The sequence below is a fragment of the Melospiza georgiana genome, chromosome 11 (assembly GCF_028018845.1).
Source record: "Melospiza georgiana isolate bMelGeo1 chromosome 11, bMelGeo1.pri, whole genome shotgun sequence".
NCBI classification, from domain to species: Eukaryota; Metazoa; Chordata; class Aves; order Passeriformes; family Passerellidae; genus Melospiza; species Melospiza georgiana.
The window spans coordinates 5689027-5714709 of record NC_080440.1 but is presented as its reverse complement, the minus strand read 5'-3'; the positions used below and the strand labels follow the sequence as shown (position 1 = coordinate 5714709).

General features: G+C 45.3%; 1 protein-coding gene across 1 annotated transcript in view; it reads right to left on the bottom strand.

The window, feature by feature from the left end:
• The window catches only part of LRIG1 (leucine rich repeats and immunoglobulin like domains 1), a 197160-nt gene that overhangs the window by 48842 nt on the left and 122635 nt on the right, over positions 1–25683 (bottom strand). Inside the window, 2 exon segments of the mRNA XM_058032213.1 lie at positions 4775–4849; positions 9291–9362. Coding sequence (XP_057888196.1) covers positions 4775–4849; positions 9291–9362 — 147 coding nt within the window.

Sequence of the window (25683 nt, the reverse complement as noted above, 5' to 3'; positions counted from 1 at the left end):
CTCCTGCAAGCCAAACTTCCCAGCTCTCAACACCGCCCACACAGAGCCTTTTACTCTGGCCCAGCCAGGAACACAAAGTGAGCTCACACCTCGTGTAGAGACCAGCTCAGGCTTGAGCTGAGCTCTAGGAGCAGCACAGATGGCAGCAGCTCTGAGCTCTTCTCTCTAACAGGGTCACCCTGACAGAGCTGCAGCTGCAGCCCTGATGTTCAACAGAGTCTGCAACACCTTAACCTGAAAAGCAAAGATGTTCACAGATGTCAACCCCACCAACCCAGCTCCCAGGAAATTTTGCAGAAAAGAAGGTCTATTTGTGAGATCCCACTCAGAGTACAGGCTGCTTGCATTGTTTCAGCTCACAAAGCAGGACACCTTTGTCTTGGATGAAAGCAAAACAGCAGCTCAAAGAACCTAATGGACCACATGGGTTTTCAGAAAGTCTCTGCAAACCCCATCTGACACCACAAGTGAAGCAGTGCAAACAGCACTAAAATAACAGCAGCTTTCCCAAGCCTTCATTGTGGAGGAATGAGGCAACAGCTCAATAGTGCAATCCTGATTCTGCCACATTATTGACTTCCAAGACCAGTCAACTTTTATCCAGTACAAAGGTTAATAAGAGTCAAAGAAAATCACAGACAAGGATTACAATCTTAACAGTGTGGCTAATTTAACCAGAATTATAAAGAAATCCCCAGCACTTAAGAGGAAAAGCTCTACAAGAAACCATGCAAGCCAAATGGAAGAGACTGGCTGAAGTCTTTGACCTGTCTTACCTGACATCCAGCTGGAATAGCACTGACTACCCTCCTTTCCATGAGGATCATGCTGCCCCAACCATCTGAGCTCATCAGCCCTTTTCCAAGCAGCCCTAGCATGTTTCCTGCCACTCCCAGTTTCCAATTCTCCAGTATTTAGTTTTCAAATTTTACATGATCTATTTGGCCTGGGGCACAGCAGATCACTTACCCTTCTCCCCTTAGCTCTCTGTTTAATTACAGTTTAATGTGAATTGATCTTTACATTAATGAGTCTGTAAAGAAGATTGATTTTCTTCAAGAGACTTTTCTGCTCAGTTTGGCAGTAGAGTAGTCCTATTGATTTTGCTTTCCCCAGTAAATACACTGCAGTGTCACTGCATCTTCTTGTGAATCAGCTAATCCTATTTCACACTCTTTTGCTCTAAAAATCCCTATTCTGAGTTTCCTTGTTATCTGTGCTTATTCAGAGCAAGATGATGGGGCCAAAGCATCTCGAACAGCTCTGCCTGTTGCTAACACACAGCTGACTGCTGTGGGTCACTGTCCCCTTTGTTCCTAAATGGCTGGAGGCTTAAAAGACTTACAGCGAAAGAAATGAAAGTTATTTTTAAGTGTTTTATCTGTTAACTTCCTTAATTCCCAGTCAGCTAAGGATGGGGCAGAGCGTTGTCTGGTTAGCACTCTCCACTGAGCCCTACAGCTGCCCAACATCCTCTGGCAGAAGAAGAGGATGCTGACTGAATCAGGCTTGGAGCCAGGGCAGAGGACAAGGATCCACCTCCATCATCTGTTCAAATGCCCCAAAACCCCTCCAGGATGCAGTTACTCACATGCAGGTAGATGCAGCAGTAATGAAGACAAACCCTAGAGTAAGGGCTGAGCTTAGGGGTTTGTAGGAAACCCATAACAACAGACCAGTGAGGGGTTGATTGCAGCTCCTTTAACCTGGCAGGCCTAAGAGTTCTTCCATGCAAGTTAGTGAGGAAGCTGGATATAAACAGACTAAGTTCTGCAAATAAATGGTTTCTTCCATCACCCCTTTCCCCAGCAGATCAGGTAACAGGGTCTCCTCGAGAGCCTTCAGAGTTAACACACTGTGGCTGCACTGGGATGGGAAATCCTCAGCCAAGGGCATGTCAGTGAAAACATCCTGCCATCAACTCCCCAATGTCCAAGTCTAGGAACTGTAACTAAATTACAAATGCTGTGGGAATTGCAGGCAAGGTTCTCCTCTCAGCTATTCCGATGTAATTTCGGAATGAATCCAGACTCGGTCTCTCCCCCTCCCAGCTGAATTTCCTGGCTTTTGTTTGCACTAACAGATGTTTGCATTTAATGTCTGTCTTTATTTGGTAACCCTACATAGATTATTTTTCCCTTCTGTTCTATTAAAAGCCTTATCAAGTCCCTTATGTTTGCTCTTGCTGAAATGAACGACTCTGGCAATATTTTCAACATGCAAGGCAAACAAACTGATTCTTCGAGGAATAACTGAACTGAACCAAACTTCATGGCAGGGTATCAGGACAAAGCATTTTTGGTACATATGTTATGTCTGCATCCATCTGCAGCCTGGGACATCCAAAGGCTTGCAGAAAGCTCTGAGAATTCTCTCTTCAGCAGATTCTCACATGCTTACATATATATTTAACTGGCCTTTGGTCCTCACACGTGTTGGGTCAGGCAAGTTTTGGGTGATGGAGACAGGTACGGAAAAACCCAAAAACAGGGAATGCAAAGCAGAGCTCATTAAAAAAAAAAAAAAGGCAAAACCCAAAAAAACCCCACACAACCATCAAACTTTATGGAAAATTCGAGTTTGGCAGTATTGTTTCTCCCAGCTCCAAAATGAGAAAAAGTGCTTTCTCCTGTTTAGGAAGAGTAGGAGATGAAATAACTCATTCAGAAGGGATGTTTTGAGTGACAAATACACAAGACTTGCTTTTATAATACATTAACAGTCCTTTGGAAATACTTAACCACATGCAATATACAAAACCTACTTCAGAGGTTTGTGAGGTAAACACACTTCACACATTTCTAAACACTGAAAAAAACAAAAAGGAAATGTATTTATTTTTCTTTAGCATTAAGAATACACTGTAACACTATACACTTAAACATAAACCAGTTTCTCAGTACACAAGTCTTCATTATGAGTCTTCACCCTGGGTTTGGTTTGGCAGCCTCCCCAATTATTACTTCACGGATTGGAAGGCCAGAAGAAACCAGTATGACCATATAATCTGATTCCTCATATCACACAAGGCTAAATTTTACCCACCAATTTGCCTATCAAGCCCATTAACCTAGGGTTGAACTAAAGGCCCATCTTTTAGGAAGCCAAGCAATTGATTAAAGACTCCCAAAGATGGAGAAAACTTCACTTCCTCAGCAAATCATTCCAATGTGACTCAGCAATATTGATTGGAGCAGGTACTTTAAAACATCATTCAGGTTATTTTTATCTCTGATAAAAATTAAAAGGAAATGCAAGGGGGAAAAGATGTGGCATTCTCTAATACAAGCTGAACAAAGAGACCCTTCTTGCAGCAGTATGACAGCAGTATTACAAATCCTGCTATCAGAGTTATTTATGTGCAGCAGCTGAGGAGAGCAATTCAGATTTCTGGAAAGTGATACTAAACAGGTTTGTTCAGAATACCATTCTTTTATCATTTGGCTTTGTAGCTTCTCCTTCCTTCTGCACCACTCTGAAATTTCAGAGGAGCTGTAAATCTACTGCCTTCCACAAGCCATTATTCCCCCTTTCCAAACTGCTCATTTCATTTCAGGAATAAAAAACTCAAAGCTCCTGCAATTTGGTTCTTTGCCAACGGTGAAATTAATAGCAAAAAATAACAACAGGGGCCTGTGGAACTCAGAGCATTTATAGACTTCATGAGAAAGAGAAGCCAATCTGGGGGGCCTAAAACTATATCCCTGCATGGCAAATTCTGTGCAAGCTTTCCATCCATAAATCAGATTTCTGGAGGTCTTTTTCAAAGGCTGGTGCACAGCACAAATGTGGCAGCACAGAAGGGCAGCAGATAAAGGTTGCCTCAGAAAAAGTCAGAGCCTTTAGAGCAAGAGAGGCCAATCAGCTGGTGGTGTGGTCACAGATGATTTTCCACCACAAGAAGCACCAAATCTGTGGAGAACACAGACACCTGCACAGGGCCATGCAGGCTGGAAGCCACCACTTGAACTGCTCCAGTCCCTGTTAGCCATTAACACTTCCCAGGAACCTGGGAGGTATCATGCATACCTCAGCCAAATTCCTTCTCAGTGCACAGTACAAGCACACACATGCAAAAATTAATTTCAGAAATCCACACTCTTTAGATACTAAATAGTTTTATGTTTTAATATTTTATTCCCTTCAGCAGCACCAGGGACCAATGTCCTTGGTGGTCAATACACAAGGGCTCCCAGGTATCTGATGCTTCTGTGGCCATCTAAACTACCAAAGTTAGGAACTTCAAACCTTCTGCAGATCATGCTTTGCAATCACTGCATGATTTCTTCTGAGAAAAAGAAATCTCAAAAGAAAATGTTAAAAAGAAGTTGAAAGAAATCAGAAAAACAGGTCTAGAACGAGTTCCCTAAAAGATTAAGATATGAATACTGTCTGGCTTTAAGAGGAAAGAAGAAATGATCAGAACAGGGCCAGGAATAAAAAGAACAATAAAGCAAATGTAAAATTTAATACCACAGGTATGACCTAATGGTTGAAACCCAAAAGGCAGATAAGAAAAATGAAGTTTTATTCAACCTGTGGAATTTACTGACCTGAATTACCACTGACCATATGTACAACACAAAACCTCACACAAATCACACTACTCCACATGATGTTTCTTAATTAAGGTTAATTAATTCTTAAATTTCTTAACAAGCCAAAAACCAAACCCTAGAATCAGCAGGAACAAGTGTGACACCCATGAAGCTCCCAGAGGCAGCTAAACCCTCCCCAGAGAAAGCCAGAGGCAGAGGAGGTGACAATGACTTACAGGTACAGGGCACGGACGCTGGAAGCAGCAGAGCCCAGCGAGGGAATGGCACTCAGCTCGTTGTGGTCCAGCCTCCTGCAAGAAACAGAAACCAAGGTTGAAGGCAAGCAGCATGTGCCCAGGCCTAGAGGAGCAGGGGAGGCTGGCACTGAGGCAGAAACCTCCATCTGAAGGGGTTTTTCTGGGCCTCTGATGGCCACACCTTGATCTTTAGGCCTTTCCTTCCTGCCACCCACTCCCCAAAGTGCCAGGCAGGAAAGCAATGTGGCACAGCCCTCCTCTAGCCTGTGTTTCCAGAATCAAACCTGACACAGGAAAATTTTGCACCTTAAGGCCACCTGTGCCATGGCTCAGGAATTTAACCCTTCCCATGCTCACAGCAGGTCAGGGCCTGGGGGCACAACCTGATGGCATCCTGTCCACAGCAGGCCCAGCTCTGGAAATACCAGAGGGATTTCCCCACAAAGGCAGCAGTGCTGGCCACAGAAATGTCACCAGGCACAGAAACGTCACCAGGCCAGGCATCTGGGGAGCACAGAGAGCCCCTGCTTAATGGCACCACCAGCACAGACACATCCCCTGCCAGGTCCTAATGCTTTAAAGTGTTTTTCTGACTGAAAGCAGATCCTTGCCATGTGACTGGCTCTTCCTTGCTTTAAAGAGCTCTTGTTTGTACGGTGAATTAGTCAATTAATTACTGTAACAGTCGCTCGTCTGGCTGCCTGAAAATTACCTAATTTCTCAGTCTTCTCACCCTCTCCCCGCTCTCACTGCAGTGATCACAGCCAGGCCCTGGGCAGGCTCCCCAGCACCCCCAAAGCACCCCTGGTCACTCTGGGCTTTCCAAGTGCTCTCCTTTTGCAGAAAATCCCAAAAAGTTCACAATTTGGGTGCAAAGCACCGCATCCCAGAGCTGCACAGCCCAGGGTTGCTAAGCCACAGGCATGAGTAGGGGCAATCTTAAATTATGTTGGGTTTTTTTCCCCTCTTCTTTCCTTTTAACACTATTTTTGGCAGGTGGGAGAGGGCAGTGGCACATTTATCCCAGAACTTCCCTTCTGGCTCCTCTGAGAGGAGGCAAGATATTTGATTTCACGAGGAGTTCCAAGCACTGCTGGGATAAAAGCTTTCCTCTGCCTCTGACATTATACCCATGCCTTAAAATGTAAGGGAAAAAAGCCAGATGCATTGCAATTCAGCAAGGAGCTCCACTCTGCAACTAAAAGCTCACTGTTGCTCATATTACAACACGGTCTGGAGCTTCCAAAGGTACAGAGCAAGCTGGAAAGAGCATTAAATTGCTTATTTGAGCATGTTTTCATTAGCATCTAACTAAGCATCTTCAGGAGAAGAAGGAGCCTGGGTCAGCTCTGGTTAAGCAGCTCTGACACCAAGCAGCATCTAACAACTGGTCAAACCCTGCTCTGACATAAGTGTGATATTCATATATCAGCCTCCTGCCATGGCAGGAATCAGTCAGAAGTGCTTTTCCCACCTCATTTTCTCTCTTGGCTCACAGGCACCATTTGCTGACACAGAGGAGACAGCCAAGCTCTGTATTTGCCTGGGATTTCCCACTCATCTTTTCTTTTTCCCTATGTAAAGCAATTGAAAAATAAAAAGAAAAAAAAAAAAAAAAAAAGAGGGGGGAAAACCCCTCAAAACAGAGCAGCTGGGCTCAACAACTTTAAAAAGTTTCAGTCTCCTTCCCCAGCCCTCACCTTTGACAACACAAACCCTCTGGATGCTGAGGCAGAGGAGGGGGGGGGGCCACCCATATAAAATATTTACAGTCCAGTTGCCAGGCTGGTGTCAAGCTGAAATGGAGCCTGCTCAAAAATAGCACAGCTCTCCAGAGCTTTCAGTGAAAGGCACTTTAGAAAAGAAAAGGTGAGTTGTTTGGAGAGGAATTTTAGCTTGGTTACTACTTTTATTTGCTACCAATGAGCCTGGAAAGCCTGAGAGCCATGAAACCATCAGTTCGGGGGATTCCATGAGCCACATGAGCTGAGGAAAGGCCAGAAAGGAGCACAGGGCCCACCCCACAGCAGCCCCATCCATCCATCCATGGAATGAGAATGGATGGACACCAGGGCATTGTCACCACATGAAGGCACCAAAGGGAATGAAAGATCAAGTGTCCTGAAGGAAAATAACGTCCCAGTCCAGCCCCTACCCTGAGCCTCCACCACTTATTTCAGAGCAAGGGGGATCACTTTGCGCCACTAAATTTCATCCTACAGAGACTTAAAACTTTTCTAAAAGCTTCTCATAAAGGCCACCAAAACAAAGCACACAAACAACTGCCTAAACTGAGGGAGAAGTGTAGGGTAAATTCTGCTCTGACTTTATCACAATCTCAGAAAGCAAAGCACAGCATTGAAGATAAGGGATGAAATTTAAATCTTTTGGTCTGCAGATATTTTCTTTAAATCAAGGGAAAACAAAATGTTTTCAAAATATACCACAGTAATTATTCACATGGAGAGACACACACAGAGTTTTAAGCCTTGTGCAATGCTCAGGAACCACAGACAGCACGTTTGAAGCATCATGGGAGGTTCTGCTCTTATCAATGCATCTATTATTTGGGGCAATCTCTTTCCCTGAGGGTGCCTTGGTTTGCCCAGCACAGCATGCACAGAGCAACACTGACTTGCTCTCGAGACATGCCACAGCATGATGCTTATTTCATGAATGTTTGTCAAGTGCTTAAAAAAAAAACAAAACTCAGAGAGAAGATGCTCTGGCAATAGAGATGTGGTTCTCCTTGTGAAATGAAGTTTATTTCAGTGGTCTGTGGTTTAGCTGCTATTCAAAAGCAACCAAGATTAGTAGATAGGGCTTTTAATAGAGCTTCTCCCTCAGACTGCCTTCCAGGCTCTGCTCCAGACCTCTGCCTCCCCTCCAGTCTCCCATTTCTGACTGCTCCCTTTCCCTCCTACTCACTCTTCTGCTCTCTCCCCATTCCCTAACCCTTTCTGACACAGCTAGCAGCTCTTATCTACCCATTACACTGTGGCTGCATTACTTATCTCCCCAGAAACCCTGACACCTTTTTACGGCAGGGAACTGTTCACTGCTCTACACACGTGCACAGCACTTTGCTCAAGGGAATTCCCTACCTGGGGAATCAGAAGCCACACACATTTCCCAATTTCCCACCCTGTGCTCCCTGAAGTCACACACCTTCAGGCACTTCCATGAATAAAAGCTATTGCTAAGCCACAGTCATGTCAGGATAATTATAAATCAGGGCTGCAATTCTCTCCTTTAAGCACAGAGCAATTTAAGGCTTTCCACAGTGAAAAGAGAAGTTGAGAAAACAGATCCTGCAGGCAGTGTTCTGCTGACCCACATCACTTTCTCTCTAAAGATTGTGCAGAGCTGATTTCAGAGCAGCGCAGTCACTCCTGATATCCATTCCTCACTTACTCATGATTCCCAGCAAGCCCCTACTATTCATGCAAACAGGAGGCCAGGAGAGAGATGCTGCATGAATCTCCACAGTCCAATCCAGCAGTCATCAGTCAGGGAGAATTCCACTTTTTGCCTATTTAAGAATCACAGGATCTGGCCCCTCCACGAATCCCAAAGCCAACACTTAATGAAAACAGACAGAGGACAAGAGCAAATGCTTGACAGAGCACAGTATTGTTTCTGAAAGGAAATGTTTTTTCAGTTTCCCATGAGGCAGCAGTAGCTCTTCAAACAGAGCCCAAACCTCAAGCATGCCAGCGATTCACCAGGCAAACACAGCTCATTACCTCAGCCTGCCATCTCAGGCACTTTTGGTTTTAAACCCCAAAATCAGAACTCCAGGCACCCCTGTGAAGGGCTGACAGTGCAGCCCCTCTCTGAGTGAAACTGCTCAGCCTTCTCAGGAGCTTGGAAAACCTGCATTCCCTGAAATGGGTTTGTTTTACAGCAAGGAGGGGCTGGCACAGCCGCTCAGACCTTCAGCAGGTCCTCTGTTCCTCACCAGGGCAGGGGACAGCTCTGCTGGTTTAGCCTCTTCTAGCAACACCTCCAGCAGAGCTTGTTCTGGTTCCAAAAGGAGCACAAATGTCTGAGAGAGGAGGAGGCACGGTTAAGTGCTTTGTTATCCACTACACTACACCTTTGTTTCCCGGGAGATTTGGGCTAGGTTGGCATCAGGTGTCACAATCCAGGCTGCTGTGCTTTGCTTCAGGGTTGTGCTTTCAGCAAGGAGCTGTGTGAGTGTGCTCAGGTGTGCTCAACTGCTGCCTCCAAGCATTGCACAACACCCAGGGAGGCAAATTCCAATAACAGCTCTGCTGTTTTAATTGGAATGTTGTGTTCTGCCCATTGATTAGTTTAAAAAAGAGCAGCCCAGATACAATATAGAGGGGAAGAAAAACCTCCACACCAAGTCAGACCTGCTCATTCAACTTAGCTAAAGGAAGGTACTGTCTTAGGAAACTAGATATAATTTCCTCACAGCCCACAAGCAGCCCTGGCAAAACACAATTAAAGCCTTTGAAGGAATACTTACACTTCCTGCAGGTTCGACAGCTCTGCAAAGACAGAAGGATCAATCTCTGCCAACTTGTTGTAGCTCAGGTTTCTGTTAAAATAAAAGACAGAAGGATCAGCAAAATGCAGTCACCCTGCTCAGCAAAACAATCATCTTAATTATTCTGGATTACACTAGGAGGGTTTGGGTTTTGGAGTTTTTTTTAAAGAGAACTTAAACAGGAGTGCAGCACTTTTCTGCTGGATACACAAGTGAGTTTAGCTCCATGACAAAAATCTTATCTAGCTCTCCCCAAGCTTCTTCCTCTTTTGCATTAGATTAGTGTGGTTTTAATTTGTCTTCATATTACACAATTACATTTATTATTCTACTATTGATTATTTCCAACCACAAAACTAATCACAGACAAATAGGATGTTTCCTGACAAATTAAAGTCAGAACTGAAACAATCAACAAACCTTCCACTAAATATTTTATAGCTATATTCACACAGGTATTTTTTATACCACAGTGTGTTACACACAAAATACACATATGTACACTTGCTATGTGTAAACATAAAATATATTCTATATTTTCTAACAAGATGATATAATTAGCCTGTCACTATTTTTTTTTTAATCAGTGAATACAGCTTTCAAGCCACACAGTAGAACACATTTTGGTCCTCAACAACCCCAGACAACACTTTCCAGCTATCCAACAGCCTAAACCTAAATCACATTCGAGCACTGATGGATGACAAATGGGCTGTGCAGCCTGGTGGGAGAGCAGATCTGCCTCACAGGACATCCCTGACTCAAAACACATCCAGAGCTCAACATGCTGCAGGAAGGAACACACTGCAGCAATTGCTAGGGACAGCAAACAGGCAAAATAATGCAAATTAAGTGCCAAATGCAGAAACCACAAGCAAGAGCTTTGCCATGCTCTGCTGTAGCATCACACAGTGCAAGAGCAGAGCCTTCCCTCCAAGATATGCACTCTCAGCACTCCACACAGGACAGGTCAAACCTGCAGCCAGGACTAACCAGATCAATTAAGACCAAGTGACTAATGATGCAAAAAGTAACAAGTGCTTTAATTATCCTTCTGCATGCAGTGCTGGCATGTTTCTGTGAGAGTGTAATCTAAAGAGGGAGGAGGCAAATTGATGGGTGGCAGCAGAACAGCAACCACAGTAAATTGTAAGGAAATTGTGAGGGGGACTTCTTTAATTTTATTTTGCTCCACGCCCTGCTCTCGGATATTACCCTGGGTAAAATTCAGCCCTCCTGCCTCCTCTGCAGGGAGGTTACACCCTCTTACTGCACCTCTGAACACAGCCCAAAAGATTCACGGCTTGATTTTAGATAAGCCCTCAAACATTGAGCTGCTTATTCAAACCACCAAGCCAGTCTGACTAGAAAACTGGCCAATCTTCCCTGGTTTGGGATTTTTGTTGCTTTAAAACTGTGCCCACAGAAAGCAAGCAGGTCTGGAACCCAAACTGGGTCTAAGTCACTGAGGCACCCACTGAACTTCCACCAATGCTCCGTGACACAGGAGCTGAGGCACACACAAAGAAAAGGCAGCTGCCAGAAGAGCACTGATGGAAAATCTCTCCTGAAGAGCTCACACTGACACACTGCACTCTGCGGCAATGCACAGAGAAATCCAGGCTCACAGCAGCCTTGCAAACACCAAGACTTGAAAGACTACAAAGCTTACCAACTTTGCAGGAAGTGATAAACACCTCTTTCAAGCTAAAAAGCAGATATTGATCACCTGCCCTCTTGTAATGCATTTATGGGAAGTCCTCAAAGCGTTCCCCTGCACCAGGGAATCATTTGATGGCTCTCACATCACACCATTCCCCATCATTTCAGCTCCTTGCATCTTGCCCAAAATGTTCAAATTTTTTTGCCAATACCTGCTGTGGAAGAATGCTCCACAATCAGCAACACAAGCTGGCTCTTAACAGAGCCTAGAGCTGAAGTTATAGAGGAGTGTAAAACCTAACCAAGCATCTCAGTTTAAAATATGCTGTCCTGTAAGCCCCTACTGTCTTTTAAAACACTCAAGAGACCTTTAAATCAATACCAGGCTACAGCAGATATCCATTTCACTATGAACTCAAAGGCATTTATCTAAATAAAAGTCAAACTGCAGTTTAAACTCAGAGTGTGTTTGAAAGCCAAGTCCATATTCATAGCACAATTACGAATTAAAGTGCAATTTGCCCACAGATTACATTACTACTTTTTTTTTTTAACCACACAGTAAGATCATGCTGAAGCTTGCCCCTGCCTGATCTACAGGCAAAAAGAAAAATACAACAGGTAACCTCCTACAGGCTCAGCACAATAAAGTCAACACAGAAACACAAGTGACAAACTAAAAGAGGGAAATACAGCCAGACATGATGGTGCATGAATCCATCTGTTTTCGTGTATTTCTGTGCCTTTTACTGCAGCCAAACTTCACATTTTTCAAGTAATGTATTTCTCCTCAACACATTCCTCTGCAATAGGCTAAGGGGCTGTTTTATGAAGCAAGAAACAAGAACACATGCACCAGAACTGATCCTCCCTGCACTTGCCAGAGGGACCAGGTCCCTGGTTTAGTCTGTGCTCAAGCACTGAGTGATGCTGACAGGAACCTCCAAAATTCACAAGTGAAAAACAAAGATATTCATAAATTAAAGAATTTCATGGCCATAGTTTAACATCACCCAAAGTGATTTTCTGATTATTGCTGCTGCCATTCAGGACATTTGACCATCAAGTAGCTGGTTCTTCAGATAGCACAGAGAGATTTTGCTGCACCAGCAACAGAAAGACTTTCCAACATCTGCTGCAGAAATGCAGGTGAACTCCATCCTCTTGAACACCAAAGTCTTCAGTTCCCCCCACACTACTCACCCCAACCACCAAATATCCTCACTAAAATGTACACTACACTGCTCAAAAATCAGTGGGGAAATGAAAGCTAGAAATAGAGTCAGTACAAAACAAACAGGAGACTTGAAATTACATAGATACGCCAAAAAAAAGTTTACTGAGTATCTGGCACTAGCTGTATTTTAACTTATATTAAATATCCAAGAATTTCTAGCCTGAAGCATTAGCAATCAAAGGATGTGCTTCCCAGAACTCTGATCCCCTCACTAGGCAGTGTGTGGCATGCCAGTCACAGCACTGAAGTGAGAGAAAGAATTAACATGTTTCAATAGACAGATCACTGGGACTGGGAGTCAAGAAACCTCTGTCTGTTCCTGGCTCTCTTCATCTCCTGCTGTGTGACCCGGTCATGTCACATCACCTCTCCAGAGCTTTTGTTTCTACAGCCACCCTTTGTCTGTCTTGTCTATTTAGACTGTAAATAAAATTGAGGTAGGTATTGTCTTGCTTTGCCTGATGCTGATGAAATGAGGCCTCAATCTTGGTTGGGCTCCAGTAATGCAAATAAAGAAGGGAGCTCAAAACTTGAGGTCATGGGTGCACAGGATGCTCTCCCACCCCTAAATGTGGGTCCTAAGTGTCCAGCAGTGAATGAAGCACTGCAGGATTTTAATTTCCCCACCAGGCTGGCCTCTCTGAGCTGAGCAAACCAGCAGTGCAGGCTGATGGAGATGCCAAGCCCAGGGCACAGCTGTCCCACCACTGCAAGCTGGCACATTTGCTGTTCCTCTGCAGCACAGAATGCATTCCTTCTCGAGGAGCCCTGGGATGATGCCACAATTGCCCAACGAATCACCAAATAAATGTTTCTGCCATCAGTTTTCCAAAATGTCTCCCTCAAAGAGAGGCATCAGCTCCCAACACCAAAACCCCGTCCTCTCCCAAACCAGCACCTGCCCAGCCCTCTGAGGTATCTCTCATCCTGAGCATCTCTTCAAAGCCAGTTTATAAAGCATCACCTGCAGTGTTTTATGCCAGTTCCAAGAGCCCATGGCTTTGGTGCATGTTCTGCCCATTTCCTGGCACCTACAGGTGATGTTAGCTGACCCAAAAGTGGGGCTGCCCACAAACTGCTCCGTGCCCTGCTCCTCTGCATGGGTATGTTGAATTACTCATGGAAGGATATTTTGATCCCTCTAAGACAACTGTGGAAAGAAAACAAAAGTCAAGTATATAAATTCAAGACCCTGAGCTGTGAGTTGAGGGAAGCATCCTACAAAGCTTACTTTTCTACAGCTGGCAGAGGAGAAAGAACAGAACAACCAACCTGAGCAGCCCCTAACATTCAGATTGTTTTCTTCATATCAGCTTCTATTGAAAAGGAAAAGCTGGTAAATGTTTTTAAACTTTATGCTGATTTACTGGCATGAAAAGTGTTCTGCATATTATTTATCCATTTAAGTCTTCCTTGTAGTGGCTAATCCAACAATAAAGGGTTTTCCCCTCCTGTCACTAAGATGCCTGTGATCAGGAACTGAGAGCCTGTAAAATCAATATGGGAAGGGCCCTGGTCTGTCTTTTCAGTTATTCTAGTCTCTAAATAAGAAAGCAGTGTTTGCCTTCAGCTGGCATTATGAAAGTGGCATTATCACTGAACTCTGCAGAGACTGAAGTCTTGTTAAATAACTGGGTATGCTCAAACTACCTCCCAAAAGAAACAGTGCTGTCACAGAAAGAGTCCTGCTTGCAGTGAGAGGGATCAGTCAGTTCTTTGACCTGTAGAGGCCAGGTGCAGGGCAGATCAGGAGTTTATGTCCAAGTTTTGGCCCTGCTTTGGGACCTTGACCAGTGCAGAGAAAAGCAACCTAGGTCTCTGCTGAAAACCAGACAAAGGAACAGAGTCATACACAGCTCCTGGTCTCTGTCCACCACGATGATGGCTGAATTCTGTTCTACAAGGTGAAAGTTTCCAACCCTCACATCAAAACCATTTATCTGTCAGTGCAGAAGATTATGTCAAAAGCGTTTCTGCACCTTTTGATGACAGGCATTGGAGAAAAGGAGGATGGCTTGAAATTCTGTCACTGCCAACTGTGGCTTTCATTAAACACTTTGTCAACCGTTGTCATAACACAACTTTTCATTGCTCCTGCACAAAAGGGAGCTGAGGGCCCAGAACAATTGAGCCCTGCAGTAGAAATTCCTCTGGCTCATCTGTCGAAAGATAGCTGCCTAGTCTGCAGCTCCCTGAATAGGCACCATCCTCTTCCCACATGTTTGTAGATGGCTTTACAGCCCTGGAATGGAGGCCCCATGCACACTTGAGTGGGTATGAAAAGCATGGCTGCAGCTGAATCAGCTTGGGGATGGGGGCCAGGGGAGCCAGAGAGGGAGCACACTGCCCATGCTACAAGGGTACAGCTGTGCAAGAAGAAAGAACACTCAGATGTCTCTTTTAAACAAGCCTGTGAGGTGCCAGGGAGATGGCAGTGTCCTTGTAAGCAGTGACAGGGGAGCATTAATGCTGAAGCACAAATCCATCAGATTGCATGGATTCAGGTGGTTGTATGGGCAGAAAGGACAGAAAGAAGGAGCTTTAGTCCATTTTTAATTCCTGTGCACAGGACAGGTGCAAAGTCTACTCCCATGAGGCAAGAGCAGCCAAACAGCCACTGCAGCCTCTTCTCATGAGAGCTGTGCTCCAGCCCCTTCCTCTGGACATGCTGCAGTACCTCACTGTGCTCCTGTACTGAGGGGCCCAGAACTGAGCCCAGCATTCAATGCAAGGCCAGTGCTGAAGGTAATCACTGGCCCTGTCCTGCTGGCCACACTATTGCTGGGTGCCACTGGCCTCCCTGGTCACCTGGCATTCACTAGTTCATGTTCAGACAGTTCAACCACCTCCTGGTCGTTTTTCACCAGGCAGCTTTTCAGCCACTGCGCCCCAAGCGAAGCCCCCTGTAATTTCTGTTACAGGGTACTCTGGGTGCTGCCTACAAGTGCCAAGCATCCAGCTTGAAGGGACTCTGAAATGCAGCCCAGAAATGGCCCAGACCAAGCATGGCATAGAGCCACCTCCCAGAAGGAGGTAAGAGCACCAAAACAAGGTGGATGCCCCAGATTGCTGCTCAAAGTGCTTTGGAGAGAAGGAGGCTCTGCAGGACACAGCACCCACCTGGGTGAAGCTGTGCCCCACAATGAGGGGTTCTGTTGGTGGCTCAGATGCTGTGCTCAGTCAGGCTTTACTTATGTCCTTGTTCAAATTAGCTGCAGCATCACACTGGCTTGGGTTAACAGCCTGCTCATATAAGGGGCTTTATGTGCAGGGGGGAGTCAACCTAAGGGCAGCCCTCAAGCCATAATATGAGCTAATCTGACAGTGAAGACAAACTCTGAGAGGTCATCCAGACACCAAGAAAACTGCACCATGAATCACCCTCAGTCATGACCAGTGATACAGGCTAAAGGAAATTCCTGTAGCATGATCCCCAAAGAACTGATACCATGCAGATACAGCCATTAATGCAAAGAACACTAATTAAAACCACATCACTGAGAGGTACTGTACCAGACTACAATTGAATTTAGCATGTGGTTGGTATGGTTTGAGGAACTTGGGAATGATCTTACCTCCAAGTGACTTTCAGGGACACAATGTCAGCCTTGCCCTTCCTCCTGCTCTGCCACTCTGCACTCACAGCGTGGGGTGCACACAGATCACACACATGGCCTCAGCTCACACAGGGCTGTAAATGTGAATATCTCTGCCACTGTGGACTGCCAGCCTCTAAGAGGCAGCACAGGATGAGCAGGCACACTCTCAGGGCTGAGGAAAGGCAGGAATCCTCTGCAGGAGCACTGCAAGGCTGCTGAGGCTTCCACATCTCCCACACCAAGGATTTTTACAGGCTTATTTGTCTCTTTCAGCAGGACAGTGTCAGGTTATTTTAGGCCCTTCTTGGCTTACACAAATGTGTTTTGACAAAACCTAGGATCCCATTTCCTCCTATTTTAATAACCTTAGCAAAACTCAAGTGAAGTTCTTGTCTAAGTTTTTCTCTTTTCTTGAAAGATCATCTCTTCCAAAAACTCCTATTTTATTTCTTAAGACAGAAGGCTTAGATGCAATTTAATCTACATTGCCACACATATATGGCAATACTCCATAACACATGTAGAAATCACCTGGGTAACTCAGGTGCTCATGGACCTCATGCTATGGCTCTGCACCATCACAAGGGACATGAGGATACTCATTTCACCAGAGCTTCACCCTGGCCCACTCAACAAGCTCTCAGTATTTCAATTGCTTCAAAACCACTGTTCCAATTGTTCAAAAAAAAAAGTGAAGTGAGGTTTCAAGAAGTGAAGTGATTTCAAAGTCATGCATGAGATCCCCTCAGGCCCCTCTGTTCCCTGGGCACATGGGCAGCCCTTCCCAGCAGCTCAGGGACTCAAACCAATGCAGGGCAAAGCAAGCAGGAATCACAAGGTGTTCCACAATGCTTTTTCTGCTTCTGGGAAGAGCAGCAGCCACAGGCAGACAGCCTGCAGCCCCTGAGGCTGCTCACCCTCCTGCTGGGGCCATAGGCTCCTCTGCCCCAGCCAAAGGCAGCTTTGTGTGCAGGGGATGCTGCAGGGCTCAGAGCAAGCAGGATTTAATTGCAGCAATCTTTCTGTATTTGCCTCTTCTATTAAGCTGCACTACCCGAAGGAGAACAATCCTCTCCAAAACATACTGAGGCATCAGCTCCAAGGATTGCATCAAAGCAAAAACACGTTTCAAAGGGGGAATGAGCATCTAAATAAGAATAACTGTATTTAATTTCAAGTAAAGCAATCCTGCTTTGCCACCTGTGACAGGTAAGCAGTTGGAAGGAAAAGCAGGATGTGGAGGGTTTTTTAACCCACAAATAAAACTCCACCCATCATCTGCCCTGACACCTTAGAGGGTTTGTTCTGGGTTTATTGCTTTGATTAAAGTGCCAACTACTGCCATGAGAAAGACATAGCCCTAAAACCAAAAGCCTGCAAGTTGGTTGCTTGATTGTATATGACCAAACTCACATTTCTCTAATTTGATAGTAAATTTCTTTCTTGGTGATTTTGCACCCACAAAGCAAAGCAGGCTCTTGAACCACTGGAGCAATGGCTGGATAGCCCAGCTCAAACAAAATACTTACCAAACAAATTGCTTCTGCTTCCATCACTGCTGTTTTTCTTTGGTAAATCAATAAAGGCCATGACTTCTTTACTAACATTTTCAATTAAGGCTCCCCACTGTGTATTCAACATATTAAACCAATTTATTGAGGATTAATAACTCTGTGATTTACTATACATATCTATCCTAGAACTGCTCAGCCTCCATTAACAATAACAAGCTGCACTGATAAATCAGCATTAAGTGCTATTTACAGTTTCAAAAATGGCTCCTTTTGCAAAGCAAATATTTTCTTCTGAAAGTTGTGCAATTCTTCACAAGTACTCACAGCAGATAAACCATGTCAAACCTTTGGCTTTTTCAGATGTTTGGGAAGACCCACAGCAGCATATTGGACTGCTGGCAATCAAACCCTCCCACCACATGACTTTGCAAAATCCAGCTGTGGGTTAGAAATTGAGCCCACCCTGAGTGAGAGTTGGCCATGGCTGTCCCAGTGACAGCACTGGCATGGCCCTGCCCAGTCGATCATTAATGGTGGGACAGGGCACACAAACCTCTCCCACTGTGTTTGCTCAGCCACTCTCTCCTGCCACTTATTAATAGTTAATCAGCGAGGATTGATCTGCCCCCAAAACATACTTGTTGAGAAGTGGCACCAAGGAATATCTGGTTTAAAACTAGTCAGGAAAACTGCATTGGTTAAAACTAGTCTGGAAAAGAGTGGGGGGAAAAAATTTTTAAAAAAGCAATGTGCAGATTTTTCCTGCAGCCCAGGTATGGGGGCTCACTCCAGGCTTGCTCCAGCTTCTCCTGCACTTGATGCTGCTTTCCACCCATCCTGAAGGGCTGCATCACCTCCTGCTCTCACACAGTGATGGTACCCAAGTGTTTTTAGAGGTTTTTTCCCAGAAAGAAGCACTGCTGTCCTGTTCTCCCCCTGGCTGGCCACAATACCTGGCTGTTTCCCTCTCAGCCACCCAGGGCATGGCTGTGCTGTCACCAGGGAAAAAGCTGTCAGCAGATGGACTGAGGTGAAGCTGTGCCTCCTCAGATGGGCTGCAGAGTTTGATGGAGCAGGGAGCAGAGCCAGCCCGGCCCACCCAGCTGGAGCAGCCAGGACACAGGCATGGCCAGCCCTGCCAGCTCTGCAGCAGTGACTCCGATCTCACACAACACCCAGGCGACTCTGCAGCTCTGCACAGTGGGAATAAAGCCCTCTCTGATCAGCCCAAGTGGAATTACAGCCCTGTGCCCCACCATAAACTCGCTCAGTTTGAAACCAACCAGAGCAAGGACATTCCTGGCACCTTCCAATGCCACGGGCGGGAACTGAGAGCTTGGCCAAATGCAAACATTTAGTGTGTGGAAAGGAATGATGTGTATAACCCCAAATATCCCAAGGACTAGTTACCCAGGGGCTGTGTGAGGCTGGCAGCACTGCGTGGTGCAGGGCCAGCTCTAATCCCCCAGAGGTGTGAGGAACACATGGCAGACAGCTCTCCATTCCCAGTTTAAAAATAGTTCTGCTCTGTAATAAAGAACAGCATTTTAAGGGCAAAACCTGAGGATTTTAAGCTAAAAAAACCCCAAAGCTGTCCATCCTGGCTGGAGGTGTATGGTTTACACAAGCATCCATCCCCTTTCCTTTCGAGTAATCAATGTCCAATCGTAATGCACTTCCACTCTAAGCACTTTCATACTGCCAACAAAGCACCAAGCAATTTAATGGATTTCTAACCCCAAATTGGAAGCTGTACCACATCCAACTGATCCAATTTGTTCAGCCTTAGAGGAAGCCCCAGGAACAAAATGCTGGAAATAAAACCACATGCACTGATAACATTACAGAAATAGATACACCAAGAAGCAAATGTTCTGTCCCTTCTATCTGACCTCCAATTTGGTTTAATTGACCTTCAAGATGGAAAAACTGCATTTAAAACAAGCCATTTCCACTTAGATCAAGAGAAATAGAAGTGTGAGCGAGTGTATAACTGTGTGTGAGAGTGTGCTCTATAAAAAGCACTTTCCTACCTCCATGTTAGCATCAGGGTCAGCTGTCAGAATAATCACTCAGACTTTTTGGCATAACTCCTGTATTGGTTTTTGCCCCTGGGACAGCAGCAATGTCAAAGCAGATGGAGCTGAAGCTCAAGTCTCTGCCCAAGGAATGCCATAAAATAATTGAGGGAACAATTGAACCTACTGCTGCTTTACATGCCAGCCTTAACATTCCTTACATACAGCAGAATCTCACATGTGTGCATTCATGCTTAAATAACTTACACATGTACATGACCTTCATGCAAACACAAACACATGCATGTATGTATGAGGCAATACAATTACAGTGATTACACAGCTAGAAAAGCTTTATCAGGGGAGTTTGGGACAGCTGTACAGCTTACAACTGAGTTGTGAAGAGTGCTACTAAAATATCTTTATTGCACTCTGCCCCGGCATATAATGTCACATCTTTTACAGAAGCACTATTTTAAAAATCTTTGAGAGCTTTACAGCTTTTATTGGTGCTGTTTTTCAGCTCCTTCCACTTACAAAGCCAGATTTCTCTATTAGTGCAACTCAGACTGCAGAAAATCTCAGAAGGAGAAAATGTTATAGGCAATTAAATTTTAGAAAGTCCTTCAAATGAGCTTGTTCTTCCCCATGTCTGATATCTCAGAACTTTGCAGCATTAAAAGTCAGTCCTTATTTCCATTGGCTGCAGTTTTTTGCTTTTTGGATCTCTCAGACTTTCAGGATTCTGGGCAAATGGGGCTGCAGCAGAGCCAAGGGGAAGCAGCTGCTCCTGAGCCCACGTTTGCTCCTGCTCCTCACCTCTGTTGGGGGCCACTGCAGCTGGGTTTGAACCCTGCATCAGCATCAGTCAGGCACCAAAGCTCTCTCTCAGATCACAAAGGTATTTTTTCATCTACTTCAAAGGGCCCTGATGTCCTTTGCTGGATGGATGCCTTGATTTATTATTCAATGAACTCCCTCGGATTTGCAGAGTTTCTCAGCTAAAGGCATCACAGCTAATTCAAAGGGAATGTAGATGTTTAAGGTTCAGTCAAAGAACAACTTTCCCTGCTATAGATTTTTATCCTTTCCACATTGCAGATGGGAGGGGAACATTTCCCAGTTCTTTTGCTATGGGAAACAAAGAACCTACTCTCCCTGCAAAATTGCTGGATTCAGAAGGTACTTGGATAAACTAATTTTTTCATCTTTTAACTATTATTACTGGAATCATTCTACTCCTCTTGGCATTTCAGATAAGATTTTTTGTTATAACTATCTTAGTTTCTGCTCACCAGAGGATGTGCATTTGTCACAGGAGCTTCAGTCCCAGCTCCAAGGACAGGGAATCCTTCCTCTGAAGGGATGCTGCATTCAAGCAACAAATTCTGCAGGAAGATGTTTAAAGGCAGCCAGATCCTTCCCTGTTGCTTTGAGCCCACCTCACTCAGGCATAACCCAAAGTAGATGCCATCTCAAACTTACCTAATGGCCTCTCAAAATATTTTTTTTAAAACTCTCATAATGAAACTCCATGTGGGTGGCCACCTGGCTGCCCTGAAAATAGAAAAGCTAACAGTGCAATTTGGCCAGGAACAGAAATACCCCTTCCCTCTTAGGAGTGGTCCTTGTGAGCCCAGGCACCGTGCCAGGGGCTCACCATTCACTGCACAACCTGCAGCTCTCACAGGGCCAAGGGCTCCCTGGCTTCACACCAAGCCCTGCTCCAAAATGGGATTAGTTGGGAAATGTGAATGCAGAAGGTGCCCCAAGGTTTGTTCCAGCACAGTGAGGGACACAGGTGCACTCATTGCTTGGAGAATTCAAACCATGTCCTTTTGAGAGGAGACAGACTGATCTCTGTGAAAATAATAAATGTCACCATTTCAAGGAAATCAGAGAAAGAATTAGTTAGGGCTTGTGGGAAGCACTGCTGCTCTAAGCACAGACAGCAATTGTCACAGATATCTTTTCATGAAAATCCTTTCCTTAGGATTTTTCCTCCTGAGAAGCTGAGAGGCCGTAAGGACAAAATGTAAACATTGATTATCTGCTGCTGTGGAATGCAACAGGTACATCTGTGATTAGCTCATGTTGGTTGTTTCTAATTAATGGCCAATCACAGTCAGTTGGCTGTGAGAAAGTCTGAGACAGAGCCTTTGTTATCATTCTTTCTATTCTTAGCTAGCCTTCTGAGGAAATCCTTTCTTCTATTCTTTTAGTATAGTTTTAATGTAATATATCATAAAATAATAAATCAAGCCTTCTGAAATATGGAGTCAGATCCCCATCTCTTCCCTCATCCTAAGACCCCTGTGAACACCGTCACAAGCAATGGGAAAAAGAAATGCAGCAATTCACATGAAAAGATGAAGGAATCCTGAGATGAACCGTGATGGAGAAGCCAAAGCACCCTCCAAGAGGAGATATGGAGGGATGGAAGGGGGCAAGCCAAGGAGTCAGAGGGTGACAGCATCTCCATAGCTGAAAAACCAGAGGAAGGAACTCCTGTGCAATTCATCACCACATCTGTGCTGCCATTGCCAGCTGTGACCTGCCTGAAGGAGAAAAACTCCCTCAGTGCTTCCCAAAACTGGGCATTGCCAGGAGCAGACCCTGGGTCAGACATCAGCGTGGGAGCACAGGCTGTGCACACTCCCAGCCTGGCCAGACTTCAGCAATGCCACATTAAAAAAACACATTTTCCTCAATTTGTCACAGCAAGTGAGGTATGAAATAAAAAACAACAACTTTCAAGATCTTCCAAACCCTCCAAGTCTTTGCAAAGCAATCAAAATTGTGTAAAAATAAATTGCAGTGTGTTTTATAGGGGAAAGTAACTCTACTGCAACTGGAAACACATAACCTTGCTTTTCTCTAACAAAACCTACAGGAAATGGCTCTGCAAAAGTTAACTGAGTGATACTGGACTTTCTCCAGAACTGCAAAAATGACTGCCTAATTTAACCTTTTGTCCAGACTGCACTACAGAGCCACACCACGGAGGAATCTGGCTGATGTTAACAATGCTCTGGTGCATTCTCCAGGACTGCAGCAGGTTCTCACACACATGCTCACCCTTGCCACAGCACAGAGCCCAGGCAGCCAAGTGCTGATGGAAAACAGCATTGTAGAATTTTCCCCTTCTCAGCCAGCAGTTGGGTTTTATTTTGTTTTCTAAAGATGCCAAAAGCAGAGCAGATGCCCGCATGCCCTGTGCCAGGCTGGCACTGCTGACACACCCAAGGGGTCCCATCCCTCTGCACATCTGCCAGCCATCCATCCCTCGGGTAGGGATCTCATAATTTGATAGCAGAGTATTTGTGAGTGAAACCTTTCTTTAACACCCATCACTGACACTCACTGAGCTTCTCCCCCTTTACTCACCACCTCCACCAGCCCCAGCAAGGGCTGCAGGAAGTGCCAGGGAAGGATCTTTAGCTCCCAAGGCACATCAGGAGCAGCACATCTGCCAAGGAACCTGGTGTCAGCATTTGCCTGGAGCTGTGCAATCACACAATTCCACAAGCTGAGCCAAGCTGCCCTCCCCATCCTCTCCCCCACCATCCACGAGGCTCCAGAGTGGAGAAGGTGCTGCTGCAAACACAGGAAACAAATCTGGTTTTCAGCCTTCATTTCTTTTGGTTGAAAACGAGGAACTACAGCTTTATACATACATATATACATACACACACATCTACTGAGTCCCCAACATTTCATTCAGCTTTCACTTTCTATTAAATACACCATATTGGGGATGAAAAAAAATCTAAGAAGAAATCAAGGCTTTTCCATATCCCCACAAAGTTTGGGGTCCTGTGTGATTTAACCAGGAGAGAGCTTCAAGAACTGCAGAATACTTCTTGATCACATTAGCCACCAGGAAACCATTTCATGCTCTTTTTTTCCAGCAAATTTGACACCACCACCACAAAGTTGCTCCAAGACACATTAAAAACACACCAAAAATCCACACCCATGATGGGGAGAGCCAAAAAATCAGTTTAGAGCAAAGGAGGCTCACAATAAAATGCCCCCCATGGAATGACACTGAATTCAATATACTGAAAGAGCCACTGGGAGGGAAGCCAATACACAGGGATATTGCAATCAGCCTTGGGAATTAGCTCTGGTAGGTTGTTGCTTTTCCTGCAGCCCCACACTTACGTCAAGTCACGTGAACACAATTACATAAACTGTACCTTTTCCATGAACACCTTCACTGCGATAAAGGTTCTCATTTTGCTCCACATAAAAACACCCTCCACAGCTTTATAAGCTTTAATTGCTATGAGAACCCATAAAAAGTGCCCAAATAAGTCTATTTAATGGTTACACATTAACCATCATACACCTCCAGGCCTGTGTTATCCACCTATTTGCTCAATCAATAAACTGCTCGTAGGCAAACTTTTGAAAAGCACGGCTGCTGCTGAAAATGTTCTGTTTCTGTGTACCAATAACTTCATAAAATTAACTGAAAACTCCTAGCCACAGCTGAAGTTTTCTGCTTATTTCTTGTAGGGAAAAAAGCAAGCTTGATTCAGCAAAGAATCAACCTCAAATATCTCTCTTGTGCTTGAATTTGGATGCTGGCCCATAAGGCAGGGTAAGAGCAGCACAAATCCAGGCTGGGAAGGACTTGGGTCAAGAAATACGTGAGTGTGTGTGCCTGCAGAAGTCTGATCCTGAGAAGTCTCTAGGAACTGCAATAGGCATGGACAGCCAGGAGCAGAGAAGCTGTTCACATGAGCAGGACAAACAGGAAGCATTAGCAAGGGGATCTAGGACAGCAAAAATCAAAAAAACTTACTGGCAATTAAATCAAGGGCATTGCAGTCAGTGGATGCACCTCTCTACTCTCACCTGCCTCTGGGTGCAACAGCATCAAATGAGCAGCACAACAGCCCCTGAACCAGCCACTTCAGAAAATGGAAAAGCTTGGGTAAAATACCTGGAAAAGCCTGGATAAAATACCTGGAAAAGCTTGGATAGAACACCTGGAAAAGCCCTCTTGCAATGCCCCTCACACCATGATGCAGGAGGGCAGGCAGCATTTCAGTTCGCTGCCCCGTACCTGAGGGGACAGCAGTGACCTGATGCAGCCCCACTGCTCTCCTTACGGCCATAAATGTTCCCTTGGGCACTGACAGATGTCCTGGTGTGCCATCACAGACACGTGGAGCTGACAGTGGGGCACAAGGCCAGCCCCAGCACCTCCTGCCTCCTCTGGGGCTGGGAGAGGAGCGAGACTGGGCCAAGCTGCCTGACTGTGATTAAGTGCTGATCAAATCCAACTATTTCATAGAGTTTCTGGTATGCCCAGCCAGCTTCAAGAGTCTCTGCACTCTGCTGTGAAATCTCTAGGATATTTACGAAAAGCTGGCAAATGGCTCCTTAGACACACTTCCCTCCACCTTAATAAACAAAATTCAGTTTGAAATCTAGAGATGCACTCTGAAATCTCAGTGTGGCTTTTCTGTCCAAGCACATGGGTACCAGAGCCCCACTTCGTGACTTGGATCCCTGTGGAGAAGGGACAATTCTATGGATGGGTCCCAGACCAGCCTGGTCTAGTGGGTGCACAGGACATAGGGATGGGAGCTAAATGGGTTTTAAGGCCATTCCAACCCAAGCCTTTCTGTGATTTCAACAATTCCATGACTCTGTAGATGGCTAACACACTTTTTCCCTGAGCAGCCCCCAGCCCATCTGCAGAGCCCCTTGCAGGGGGGCAGACAGACAGACAGACAGAGGGCACTTCACACCTCCCCACCATAAACCTGCCCAGAGCAATTACCCAGCCCCATTCCAGCTGGGAACACATTGCTGCCTCTTTTATAGCACCAGGGCTGCAAGGGCAGCAGGCAGCTGGCCCCAGCTCTGCTCAGAGAGAAGCCAAAGGCCTCCACCAGCAGAGGAAATGCAAACACAGGGGGCTCACACCACTTGCCCCCTGCCTGTGCCCATCTTAAAAATTAATCCCAATTGTAAAAGCTGGAGTGCAGCCTGTATTTCAGGCTGAATAATAAGGCAAGGCCCTTATAAATAAGGAATCGCTTACTATTCGTAGGGAGGGGAAATTATAAAGGTTATTTAAATTAAAAACAAGCCACACAAACAAATAAACCTCAGTGTCTTTCTCCCCCCAGCCCCACGCTGGCTGCCTGCTCTGCACATGTTATCTGCAAACCACAGGGAAAAACCATGCCCTGCTCTGTCCCTGCTGTTTCACAATCTGAACCTTACACCACGTCAGCAATTAAACAAACATTTCCTCCTTCTCGGGGATTTCCCTCTGCCCCATCCAGAGCTGGGCTCCAAAGTCCAGCTGAGCAGCAC